The sequence below is a fragment of the Anoplophora glabripennis genome, unplaced genomic scaffold (genome assembly GCF_000390285.2).
Source record: "Anoplophora glabripennis isolate ALB-LARVAE unplaced genomic scaffold, Agla_2.0 scaffold8, whole genome shotgun sequence".
NCBI lineage: Eukaryota > Metazoa > Arthropoda > Insecta > Coleoptera > Cerambycidae > Anoplophora > Anoplophora glabripennis.
In genome coordinates, this window is record NW_019416350.1 from 1,854,445 (window position 1) to 1,868,485 (window position 14,041).

The window sequence follows — 14,041 nt, forward strand, 5'->3', positions numbered from 1 at the left end:
TAGCAAGTTCTGATTCTTGTTCAGTGGTAAACACCGACTTTCTACCCAACTTATATTTTTTAGGTTCAAATTTTCCTCTAATCCTATCCTGAAGCGTTCCGTATGGCACATCAAACATCCTTGAGGCATTCCTTATTGATGTAACTTTGTCTCTTATTGCTTTAAGGGCACGCTGCATGTTTTCTTCAGACCATGAAGAACGACCACTATCCCGCTTATATCTTGCACGTGGCATCTACAATAATATTCATAGCAGTGCCGTGTCGACCAACGTGGGGTAATATCGACCACCGTGGGGTAATATCGACCACAGTGGGGTAATATCGACCACAGCGGTCGATATTAACCGACACTTTTAAAGAAGAAAAATGCAAGCGGTAAGAAAAACTAGATTAGAATTTAACGAAATTGTTGTTATGGATTTAAATATAGACGTGTTTCTTTGTATCTCATGTAAAATAAGTAAATCTAAATGCCAATAAAACTCTGAATTACCTTAAACGTAACACTCTGTCGTTTATAAAAACGGACACCAAATTAAACAACGTACCGGTAACAGATCAAAACAGTAATAAACAGCAACTTGTTGTTTTGTGTGAAGTTACCTACTGAACTATTAGACGTGGCTGTTGCTTGCGATCTCAAAACTCGTACAGGGTTGCCAAAACTCGATTGGTCGATATTAGACTGTGGTCGATATTAGCCGACTTTCCCCTATTTATGGTCATTCATTTCCTTTTAGCATAGTTTAATCGGAGTGTAGTTTTTGAACAACTCATACTCGTGAATCATTAAAGATATACACATAGAATTTGGTACAGTGCAATTTGGTACGTATCTCCATTCTCCATGTAAAATTTTACCAAAAACTTACCAGTGGCATCGGAATTGGGAAGAATTTGAAGATTTTGGCTATAAAAATGGTATTTGTTGTTATGGAAAGTATCTCACAGATATAAAACTCTATTTGCTTCTTGAGATTTTTTTCATTTTTTCAAAACACGATTTATTAAAAATGTTCAAAAACATGACGATGCACGCAAGTCAGTAGTGGGTGATATAATATGTATATCACCATCATATATACATATAACGACAGCATAAGCATAAATCTATTCATTCAACTACCGTTCGCACAAATAAATACGATATTTTTGCAAAGTTTTTATTCTCTTAGATATTGTTGGTATAATTCAGTGCTAGCTGGGTTATAATAAATTATAATATAAAGTTGGTTCCGGCAATATCATCAGCCCGTTAAGATGTAATTAACGTCTTCACAGACGGATCATAAAGGAAGGAAGGAAGGTGTAGGATGTGGAATATACTCTAGATCCTTGCATATCCGATACCAGTGGACAATGGTGAGGCATGCTACCGTTGTACAAACGGAATTAGCAGGCATAACCATAGCCGCTAAAGAAATCACCCGCAGGCGTACTACGGGTAAAAACATTAAAATCTAAAGAGGTAGTAGACAAGCGCTACTGACCTTGCGTAATCATAAGATAATGACTAGGATAGTATGGGAATGCCACCAAGCACTGGTCGTGACCCCGGCTTCCAACAGCATATCTGTATGTTGGATTAAGGGACACAAGCGGTGCAATGGCAATAAAGAAGCTGAGAAGCTAGCCAGGATGCATCAGGCTTCAATATTTTTGGACCCGAGGGACCGGGTCCAAAGCAGTGCAGCAGCTACCTTCTTGAGTCGAGAAGAAGGCCGTTGCAGTCCGATGCTCAAACATACCCAAGGAACTTCACAGGAGTTTGATCCAAACCGATTCAAGGACACGTCAACTGTATTGCTTGCCAAAGATTCACAAACCGAATATCCCTCTTCGACCGATAGTGAGTGCAGTTGGATCAGCAACAGGCCTCCTGGCCCGATACACATGAGATAAGGGACTTAGTAGGGAGGACAGAACATCACATCAAAAACGCCGGAGACTTATCGACAGGATTCGAGGAATTGAACTCCAACCAGGAGATATCCTACTGAGCTTCGATGTGACATTCCTATTTTCGAAAGTACCTGTCGACGAAGGCTTTGAGGAACTGCATCGAAGACTAATCGCAGAGGAAAAAGATGAGGTCTAATGGAATTGGCAAAAGTGTGCATAAAATCGACCTTCTTTGCATTCCGGGACCAACAGACGGAGGGAGCAGAAATGGGTTCACCGTTATCTCCAGTCCTGGTCAATATATACATGGAAGCCTTTGAGAAGAAAGCCCTGGAATCCACAACGTTGAAGCCTAAATGCTGGTACAGACAGGTATCTGAATGCGGAGTCCCACCACCACCACCCAGCCCAAAAACAGGGGATCATAAATACCTTGATTCATCGAGCGCGGATCATCAGCGAGCCAAGACACTTGGCCGAAGAACTAGAACACCTACGCACGGCCTTGAGAGGGAATGGCTACACGGCGAGAAATATAGAACGAGCTATCAGGAGGAGACATACACCCATCGAGAAACAGGAGTACTTAGCGACGATGTATCTACCTTACATGAAAGGTTGTACAGATAAAATCGGGCGTCTTTTGAAGAAGAGGAATATCAACACAGTATTCAGCACTATAAGGAAGGTGGCGGCAGCGTTTCCAAAGACCTGCAACAACGACCAGCTCCGGGGCCCCGGTGCGTACAGTATTCCTTGCTCTTGCGGAAAGGTCTACATAGGAAGGCAACAGGAAGGCACATCAACACGAGGTTAAAGGAACATAAAAGTCACCTCAAAAATAACAACTGGGAAAAATCGGCAGTAGCAGAGCATAGGGCGGACACAGGACACACATTGAATCTGAGTGAAGTCAACATGGTTGTGAGAGGGAGAAGATTTTGGCCCCGACTATACAGAGAAGCTTTAGAAATTTACAGAAATCCGAACAATTTCAACAAGGATGGTGGCGTGGATCTGCGAGGTATATGGAAGAGAGTCATCCGTGAAAGCAACCCACAGAAACGCCAACAACGCGGACGAGGTCACCCACCGGAACGTCATGGATCAGTGACCACATCAAATATAAATAGTGATAAGACTAGTAGATCTCCAGTTTCAGAGTAACTTCTGAAGAAGAGAGCGATATGTCTCTCGAAACGGCAAGTGTTGTAAACCGACGACGTGGCAACCAACCCGCAAATCATTCAACCATTAACGACAGCCACGGAAGCCTACAAACAAAACTAAAAAGGCTCTGTATTTGTGATTGGTCCATTATGCGAATATTGATACACCGTGTATATGTTTGTGAAAATTGGTACACCGCGTATTTAATTCGCACTGTATTTAATTACAGTAGCAAATCAATCCTGCGGTAATTTAGAACTTCGAAGCTTACAAGTAGGAGACACTATTGCAAAATGTAGTTTTGGGCTGTTTTGCGCCATAACCGAGCGCGGAATTGTATACACAGATCATGTTTTGCCAAGCAACTTTAGCAATTAAACGGTTTATTACTCCAGGTTTGGAATATGTAATGAACATTATTAACTAATATTTAACATCTATTTCTCTCAACTTCTATGACAAAATTTGTATACAATCGTGAACTGAGGAAGAAGTTATATTTTTTGTAACTAGTTTTCTATGAAGAAATAGATAAATTTTATTCATTTTATTCCTATATGAATTATAATATAAATTGTGTGTAGTATAATATACAATATACATATACCTACTACTAGGCAGCCGCACTCCAAAAATTATGTTCTATTGCAATTAATAAACTGAATTTTTTTATGATAGAGGCTGATATTTTCTAAATTTTAAAATAGATACAATTTCCTTTTTGTGACAAATGATTCAATTATTCATACTTACAATAAATAAATGTTAAAAAAGAATTAGGAGAAATTTTCCATTTATTTTTACTGTGTGGCATACCTTGCACTACAATAGGACATTAAAAATAAATCATTAATTCATACTGACTCTATATTTTCAATTAATTTTGAAATTGCTCTTACAATTAAACTCTTTCTGTTAACGCTTCATCTGATCGACATAATATCATTATATATAACAGACTATAACAAACGGTCCTCTTTTTTTATAATACGGATTGTCTACGGCTGGCGCCGTCTCCCCGTACCCAGTTTCCAATTTCTTCTGTCATAACACATATTTTTGGTCTTCAGCAAAATAGAGACTATAAAGGGTGTCGCTACCCACCTGAAGTCCCATGCTATCATACTTACGTGGCCACTCTTTTAGGGCTTTGTCCAAATAGATTTTAAATAATGTAGAGATAAACAACAAACGGTCATATACATTTTTCTAATCCACTACATATTGTCCTGCTAAATTTAGAACTGCAAGAAATGAATTTAAACAGATAGTTGATTCTAGTACAGGTAGATCATCACGTGGCGATTTTAGACAAACAAATATCAGTACCAGATCGATATTGAATGACACAAATTTATGATTTAAATTTACATATTATGGTTGTAACATATTTTCAAAAGTTGAACTTGTTACAACGTATCAGATTCCAATTGCTGAAGGCGCTAATTTTAAAACAACTGTAACAACACATGGAAGGCGTTCTGAATGTGTTAGGTTACGTTTCGGTTTAAGAAGTACGACACGAACTTTTCGAAGACTTATCAGTGAAAGAGTTTCAGGTTTAGATTTCTAGATAGATTACACAGCCACACAAAAAATTGTTTTTTGGATCTGGAGACTAGTCTACTACATATTTTCGGGGTTTTTGAATCCGAATCCGTGGCCCGTTTAACCCCATTACGTCAGATTTTACCAATAACACTATATAACTTCATGACACAAGCTGTCAAGTCCTATTACACACAATGAAAGAGAGCTGTGCACCCACAATAACCCTATAATCCCATTTATTCAAACTCAAACCTCTTAACCCCATAACCGTAAAATCCCATAACTGATAACCCCAAAATAGCCGTTACTCAGTAGTTTGATTTGATCTCTTATCACGGGATATATCAGTGCTCTATAAACAGAATACATTTAAACCTATAGTCCCCCAACCCCATAACCCCATAACTCCAATAACTACGTTACGAATTAATTCGATTACAAAGGAGAATTAGTTAAGAATTGATCCGAAACCTGTTTTACGAGTGACAAAAGCTTCAGGACGAAGTTAGATGAGACCTGTTTCACTAAAGAGACTAAAATCTGCAAACTGCACTGTTTTTGAGACTTTGACAGAGGCGACAGGAAAAATCCTAAAAAGATTCTAAAAATATCCAAAAACTCGTCATGAAAAATGAAAATAAGCATCACTTTCAGATTTTCGAAAATTTTCGAAAATCACCCTTATTTACGGGTTGAAAAGACAAAAAAGTGAACAATTTAAGAATCATCGACAGTTGTAAAACCCCAAATATTTCTATGTTGTTATCAAAATAATATTATGAACGTGAAAATATCTAATTTCGTATTTGTTACGGTCTTGTCCGGATTGAAAATCAACCCTTAATATCCCTAAAGGGGTAAAGTCATCCCCTTTAGGGACTTGAGGGGACCAGAAAAGCAATAAACCTACTTGGTTGAGGGATAACAACGACGGCGACGGCATAAACTAATGTGTGAATTAATCTGGCAAGTGTGAAGGCTCTAATAAGCGTAACTGCCAAAAAGTACGACGGATTTGTCAGGATGTAAATCAGAGTAACAATTAAAAAAAAATAGATGTTCTCGAGGTCGTTCAGATGAGCCCTGTAACAAAAAAATAACATTGTACTTTAGCTAAATGTTTATTCTCTCTTCTTAAAGAAGAAATTGCTTCAAAAAACAATCTATAAGCATTTCGATAAGCTATATCAAATAGACATTGTCTGAAATAATTTATTTCTGGCATTTCTTAATGTTTTTTAATTTTATTCTACATTGAATTAAAATGTTAAAAAAACGCAAACAAATAAATATCTCTGACAGATCCTTGTAGTGTTTATTTACAAATTAAAAAAAAGTTAGTTTACAGTGTGGCAAAATTGAGAAACTAAATACATATATAATTGTTGCTACTTACCTTCTAACTCTTTCTACTTTTTCGTCCTTTCTTACTTTACCGTTAAGTCTAATGACATCTTCAGGGCTTATATAGGCCTGAAATAAATAAAATTGAAATACCTTTATGTATTAACAAAGTTATAAAAGTGAAGCCGAATACAAAAATTAATTATCAGAGTAAGTATTGATCTTAAAGCAAATGTAATTAGGATTCTTCTAACACCCCCTAGCTCAATTATAATATATTAATGGAATTAATGCAAAGTACTAAGTGTTTATATTGTAGATAAATAATAAGATACACTATTAACCATAAAATATAAAGAAGTTATATAACGTACGTAACATAATCTTAATTAAATTGTCAATTTCCCAAAATTGTATTTGTTATTTACACCACAAAATTTTAAATAATATTGAACTGATACACTTTGATCCTAACAAGTAATATTTGTTCATATACTGACTAGAGATTAACTTTTAAATTATGCTGACCTTTGTTATAATTCGATTGATGGTAGTAAGATTCGACATGAACATCATTTTCAGGATCAAAAGAGAAGAGTAAAAAGCATATGTTCAAAATAGAGAATTCTCGAGTGATACACCTGTCGCCGCCATTTTTCAATTTCAAATTTTCAACTCACGCAATGAACTATGTCAATCAACTGAGGTTTGTGTATTAAAAAAAACTATTGTGACTTGAAAATAATTTAAATTATAAATATACGATAAGCTATCTAATTTATTATGTATATGGTGTAAACAGAGAGACTACTCTCGTGAATGTTAGGTCGTGTATAGACCGGATTCCACTGGGTGCTCGTCCTAATCAGCACTGGGATTAGCACATGCGACACCGGTATTGAAATTGACAAAAAAATCTTTGAATTATTGGATGCCGAAGATAATCTATTAGTCGTAAGTTCTGGATTTATAGTACTGCTCTCCATAAAAAAATAAAAAGAAAAACATCCTGGCACTGGTAAAGCATAATTTAGGAAACACATTTAGGAATTACAATTGTTGATGCGTTGAAATATCAGTCTGTACAGGGTGAGTTAACTCTGTGGCAAAGTTGATGTATCATTAGAATATAATTGAGGCAAAATATTTTAAAATAGGTTCAGGTGTGGGGGCAAGAAATGCCCATTTTAAAAATAATTTGACTTACACATTCGTTTTCGGAGGGCTTATTTATATTTTTTTAAATGGAACATCCTGTATTTGAGTGGATATTTATATTTTACATGGAATTATGCAACTTTTTCGTAATAGGTACTATGTGTCCCGTTTCCAAGATATTAATATTTTAATATAAAAATGGCATTTTCGCGTTACACTTAATCGTTGTTGCTGATATACTCGTTTTTTGGGATTCAATCTAAGTAATCGTCTCACAGGTCCACCATAAATTCTGAAGTGGTCACTGTTTTAAAATGTCATGTGTTCACAAAATCGTAACAAATGATTCAAAGGCAAACATTTTTTTTTTCGAATGGAACACCCTGTATTTTTAACGGGATGTCAAAGACCTTTCCAAAACCTACAACTTTCATAATAGGTGTTATATATCAGTTCCTCATATTTTACGATATTTTTCGCAATTTCTTTAATTTTTATTTTTTTTTACCATAAATAGCGTCGACATACTAGGGCTAAAGAGTTAAAACAAAGAAGCATTGCTTAAAATGTATCTTTACTTTTTGCAGAGAAGAACAATGATCCTAAATTATGCAGCTTTCTTATTCTTATTGAATTTTTAGTGAACGGGACATCGTTTATATCATAGAAAAATATATAGGTATTTAATACTAAAACAAAGTTTTATTTTTATTTACAATAAATGTTCAAAAATATTTCCTCTCTTGCTCGAATACACAAGTTAATTCGGCGAACGATATCAATGTGAACGTCATGTAGCATTTCTGATGTAATATCAAGACAAGCTTGTCTTATTCTGTTTAACATATTGTTACGAGTAGTAGGTGGCTCTCCATATATCCTGTATTTTACAAACTCCCACGAAAAAAGTCAAGTGGTGTAAGGTCATATAATCTAGGAGTTCACCTCGACCAAATGCATCTATTAGGATAAACATCAAGATAGGCTCGGTTTCTTCTCTTGAGAAATACATTATCAATAAGTAAGAACAAAACCATAAAAACAATATTAATTAATTAAGAATAACTATTTGAATCGCAGAAGAACGCTACTTCAACAGTCAAAGATAATGACAGGAAAAAATTTTGACAGTTACAAACATTTCTTTTGTTTCACTGACATATCAATGCCTCCCTAGAATATTTTCATAAAAAATAAAAAAATTGCTAAAAATATTGTAAAATATAAGGAACTGATATATAATATTCTATTATGAAAGTTGTAGATTTTGAGAAGGTATTTCACATCCAGTTAAAAAATGTGTTCCATTTGAAAAAAAGAACAAATTTTCACCTTTGAAAAAGATAAAATTTGGTACGATTTTGTGAACACCCTGTATGACATTTATAACTTAGTACATTATGTGTGACGATTGTTTAGATTGTATCTCAAATAACGAATATATCAGCAACCAATCAAGTGTAGCGCGGAAAATGTCATTTTTGTGATTTGTATTCCAGGATATGTCATATTACAGAATGGCCCCAAACTGTCTTCCCATATTTTTAAGACGGATAGTACAAGATCATTCAAATTACATTCTACCATTGCATATACCAAAGTTTTAGTAAATTTTCTTGCGATATCAAACAAGTACATAAAAAATAATTGTATGCTGCATTTCTGAGATATGGACAAAACATTTGTTTTTATTTAATAGAGCACCCTGTATATTTGTTGGTTTCTGAAATTACCTGATTTTTCTGATTACAACAATGCATACAAATCATATATTTTTTACTGATCCTCCACAATGGATAGTCAGGATTACCATGCAATCCTTAAAATTCTTGGAAAAATGCTATAAAAGATGTTCCGTCATTCTGTTCCAGACAAAAGACATACTATTCTATGTTTTTCGCTTCATTGATTAACCTATTAACTACGTTCAAGATTTTCTACTTTATCTTCTAGTATCCCCCATAGCAGAAACTACATGGGGGTCAAATCAGGACTTTATAAGAGAGTTAATAAATGTCATTTGTTTAGAATAGGATGGGAATACTTTTTAGTATTTTCTTTTCGCATGAAACAAAACACTCAAAAATACCGCGTAATACTATAAATATAATTGCTTTGTTTTATTCAGGCACCATTATTGTTACCTTATCACATTTACTACCATTGTTTTGGATTTTAAGTGCGTTGTCAATAAATATACCAAAGTATTATGCAAACTTTCAAAGCAAATGCATAACAGTTATATATCCTGTTCTAAACAAAGGACATTATTTTAACTCCTTTACACTGATAATTTTTCGAAAATTTCTGCCCTTTGGAGGGGGTCGAAATAAACATTCCCTAAGTTATTTTTTTCTACAACTTTTTTGTTTGACAAAAATTGAATACGTATTCAAAAAGATGTATCAGATAGCCCAGATTATTTTAAAACTTTTACCTCTCTTACTTTTTTGCTTACTCTACTAACCTCATGATAATGAATTTAATTTTTTTAGTAATAAACGGTTAGTTATAAAGGAAAAAAGTGATAGAGGTAAAAGTTTTAAAATGAACTAGGCTATCTGATACGTATTTTTGAATATTCAATTCAAATAAAAATGATTACAAAAATAACTTAGGGGATGCTTATTTCACTTTTATGCAAAACGTGTATTCACAGATTTACCTGTAGGTACCATTTGTGCTACTTCTTTTGAAAACACCCTGTCTGATAAGATATTTATTCAATAATTTAAAATCAGTTCAGTAAATTTAACAGCGCAAGAGCATACACACGAACTAATTCCATGGCAATCTTATTACATTATCTATTGTAGAGGGTGAATAAATTAACCAAAATAATGTGTAAACTATGATATGTATATTGTATATTATTGCAATCAGAAGAAAACAGGGGAATTTTAAAAAATAGATAAATATACCTACCTACCTACCTACAGAGTATGTAAGTATTGCATTTAAAAAATACAAGTTTGGTTTATATTTGAGAAACGTTACGTTGTTCTATTTTTCGATGCACTTTCCTATAACCTTGGTCTTTACAGTTTTTTTTCTAGAAAGAAGGGTAAAAAAGCTAAGAGGAGGAATATTATTAAAATGACCATGTACATAAAAACATCTTATTAATTTTTTTATATACAGGGTGATTCAGGTTTAATGTGGATAACTTCAGGAATCGATAGAACAGCTTAAAATAATGTTCATTCACGACATAAACTTTTTTCTTAAATCGCATCGTTTCGGAGATAGAGGGCGTTGAAATAGATTTTTTCCCGCTTTTTCCTCATAACTTTTGAACGATTCATCTGATTGACCTGAAATTCGAATTACAAACACTCCTTATGATCTTACATAAGCTTCTTAAGTTTGAACCACCTGCCCCTCTTACTATATTATTTCAAAACTTCAAAAAAATTAATTAATTTCAATAAAACAGCTGCATACCACTTTTGTCTCATTAATTTTGAAACAATTTCGTTTTTTTTCGATATTTGGCCTTATTTCTGAGATATTCAACGAAATCCGAGACAGTGTAGCGCCCCAGCCGCGTAAATTTCATTTAACGTTAAAGCAACCCATGCAAAACAAAACCCACAACGATTTGTATAAAGCGACGTTTGTGAAAATCGTCGTAAAAAGTAAAAAGTATTTTTATTGCTAAGAAAAGGGAAAAAATCCTACTTTATCACCCTCTATCTCCCAAACGATGCGATTTAGGAAACAGGTTTTTATTATGAATGAACATTATTTTAACCTGTTCTATCGAACCCTGAAGTTATCCAGATTAAACCTGAATCACCCTGTATATTTACATATACAGGGTGCGGCATTAGTGCGTACGATATCTCCTTTATTATTATCAAAGAAGTTATTTACAAAAATTGTAGCCAACTTAAAACTGCACATTTTAAAATTATTTTCGTATATACGTATTACCAGGGTGAACCAAACATTATATTTTTTTAAATGGGACACTCTATACATTATTTCAAATTTAGATTAAGTTCATATCTCCGATGCTTCAAATATAGGGATTTATTATGTTATACAGGGTATTTAAAAAGTTATGGTCAATTGTATTCGAGAATCATTTTTGATATTGGTACAGTTTTATAGAAAGTGCTATTTCTTTATTATTGCAACAGTTGAATATAGGGCGAGCCAAAATTCGAGCACATAATTTTCTCAATTTTTTAAAATGAATCACCCCGTATTTTATTTTAAAAACTAAAAATACACTATGTTCTTTCATATTTATACAGCATTTTCTATAGCTAACAAAAAAGAGTTTTAAAAAAATTCCTATTATAACAAGTTGGCTGTGGGCAAATGACAGTGTGACAAATTGTTATAAAACATTACAAAATATCTTCTATCTTGTTTCTATTTACCATTTTATCTCTAATTATTTATTTTTGCCCTATTCGGAAAATATAATTAAATAAGTTATATTTTGAACCACATATAGCGGTCGCCAACAACTATCCTACAAGAAAAGCAATGAATCTACTTAGCTGAAGATTAATACAATTTCTATTTTTTCAAACAATAATAAATTATGCACTTCTTTTATCGGAATGAACGACATTTCAAAGCATGTGCCATCGATGTTATGGCATTGTGCAAACGCGCCTTCCTATGAAAACCTGAACTTCTAGAAAACAATAATTTGGTTGATTAGAATCAAAGAAGAGTACTTCCTCTTCCTTAATCTAGAGACCAGTATTTTTCTATTTTTTTTTTAGAATGATGCCATAGTGATAGTAAAACCCGAAAGCTACCCTTACCCAACATGTGGTACCTACCTGAATAATATTGTGTAAATAAGTGTCTGTCAGCTTAAGTTAAGTTTAAACGAAAAGACTCGAAAGACTTTCAAGATATTTCCGAAAACATTCTGCCATCTGCTTTTAAAGGGTACGTTTGTGGTATGTTTTCTGTGTAGCATGTTTGATGTCATCAGTTTCGAAGATTGTTTCTAACTTCGATATAATACCCAAACAATTAGAAGGGCAGAAATTTGATAATGTTAATAGGAAATATTGTTTATTAGCCTATAACCCTGCTTTAAATTGTTTCTATTGTCCTTAGAGGTTTCTTGAAAGCCGATAGTCAGTCTCGCGTTTCCTCTAGCAATTAAGAATTCTAATTATTAAATTGGGTTAATTAATTAAGTTTAGGGATCGTTATTGCTGGGACAATAAGTTTCTTGTACAGAGTGAATCTGAGTGAGACGACATCCAGTAGTTTTTACCATCAGACGAATCTTAAAACTATATTTAAAAAAAAGTCCAGTGAACCCAAATGATGTTGTACACTTTTCTTTTCTTAATATATTGCCGGTAACCATTTCGACTTTTACTTATTAAGTCATCATCAAATCTACCAATGTAGGACGAAATCTATCTAAGTATCTAAATGTAAAATTACACAGCTTTACAAAAAAAAGTTTTATGCAAATGACCAGAATACATTATTCTCATGCATTTTAAGTCGCTCCGATGTCAGAATTGCCTCAACAAATCACCTGAATTTTTTAACATCAAAAAATGCTTAAAAACACAAAATCGACAAATCAACATTTAAAATCTAGGTATGATTTATCAGCGGCTGAAACTAGTGGTCAGATCTTTATATTCCTATGTAGGTTAACCCGCTGAACACGAATCTGAAGTCAGGTTTGGCCTATAGGGTTACAAATCGTTCCTAACTTGAAAAGAGCATATGATCCAGGTATGATTTAACAGCGACTGAAAATCGTGGTTTGACCTATGTATTCCCGTATATTTTGACCCACTGAATCCGAATCCAATGTCAGAGTTGCCCCAGTAAATTACCAAAATTTTTCAATCTGAAAAAATACCTTAAAATCGCTAATATTCTCGAATTTTAGAATGATAAGGCCTCACATAAAGTAAAGTGCATCACATTTTAACTGAAAAAAATTAAAAAGCCTGAGGGGTTATTTATTCCTTTAATTAACAATTAGATGGCAAATTAGTGTCTAATTCCAAATTTTTTTGAGAATTTTTTACTCATAAATCTTAAAAAATCGTGCTTTTTGGTCCACTTTTCCCCATTTGACGGTACATAATAAACAAGGATATATGTATTGAATTTTCGAATCCGACTGAGATGCACTAACCAAATTTGGAAAGGATATAGGTAACACAATGAGACACATTGCCTTGCTGTTAGAAATGTTGTCACCGCTGTTCTTGGTGACGCAAATTCGAAATATTTGGAGTTATTCAATATTTATAGGTGAAAACATACATAGGTATAAAAATTTCGAAACCAAGAGAGATGCACTAACCAAATTTAGACAGGATATATCCAATACAATGAGAAACATTGCTCTGCTGTTAGAAATGTTGTCACCGCCGTTCTTGGAGGTGAAAATACTAAATATATAGAGTTAATCAAATTTTCGTGGCAGAAAACCGAGAGAGATGCACTAACTAAATATGGACAGGATATAGCTAATACAATGCTAAATATCACCTTACTGTTAAAAGTGTTGTCACCGTCGTTTTTGGTTATGAAAATTGTTGTCACCGCCGTTCTACAGGACATAGCTAATACATTGCAAAACATTTGATAAAATCTGTTATGCAAGGATTTTAAGTAAAGATTATTAATACTACGTAGCCAAAATTTTAATAGAAAAATTCTTATAGTGATTTTCTCATTAATCGAGTACAAATCACAGCGGGCTATGAACTGGATTCATCATTGTAATTGGTTCAGCAGGTACATACAACCCAAAAAAATTGTTAGGAGATGATTCTTATTGGGCGATACAGTAAATGAAATCTCATGAAAACGTTTTTTAATGTCTGCAGCAATTTGCTCGCATTCGCAGTAGATTAGAAAGACATATCAGTAAGATACCTCTATTAAAAAAAATATTG

At 33.7% G+C, this 14,041-nt stretch overlaps 2 protein-coding genes across 2 annotated transcripts; one reads left to right on the forward strand and one right to left on the reverse strand.

The window, feature by feature from the left end:
* Positions 1-2,171: 2,171 nt before the first annotated feature.
* LOC108904653 lies at positions 2,172-3,071 on the forward strand. The gene is made up of 2 exons (XM_018707291.1): positions 2,172-2,521; positions 2,573-3,071. The coding sequence occupies exons 1-2, from the start codon at positions 2,172-2,174 to the stop codon at positions 3,069-3,071; spliced, it is 849 nt and encodes a 282-aa protein (XP_018562807.1).
* A 2,426-nt stretch (positions 3,072-5,497) lies between these two features.
* LOC108904663 (microsomal glutathione S-transferase 1-like) lies at positions 5,498-6,623 on the reverse strand. Its single transcript, XM_018707302.1, is given in 3 exon segments — positions 5,498-5,708; positions 6,022-6,098; positions 6,498-6,623. Coding segments are annotated over 3 exon segments (414 nt in total).
* Between the last annotated feature and the right edge of the window lie 7,418 nt (positions 6,624-14,041).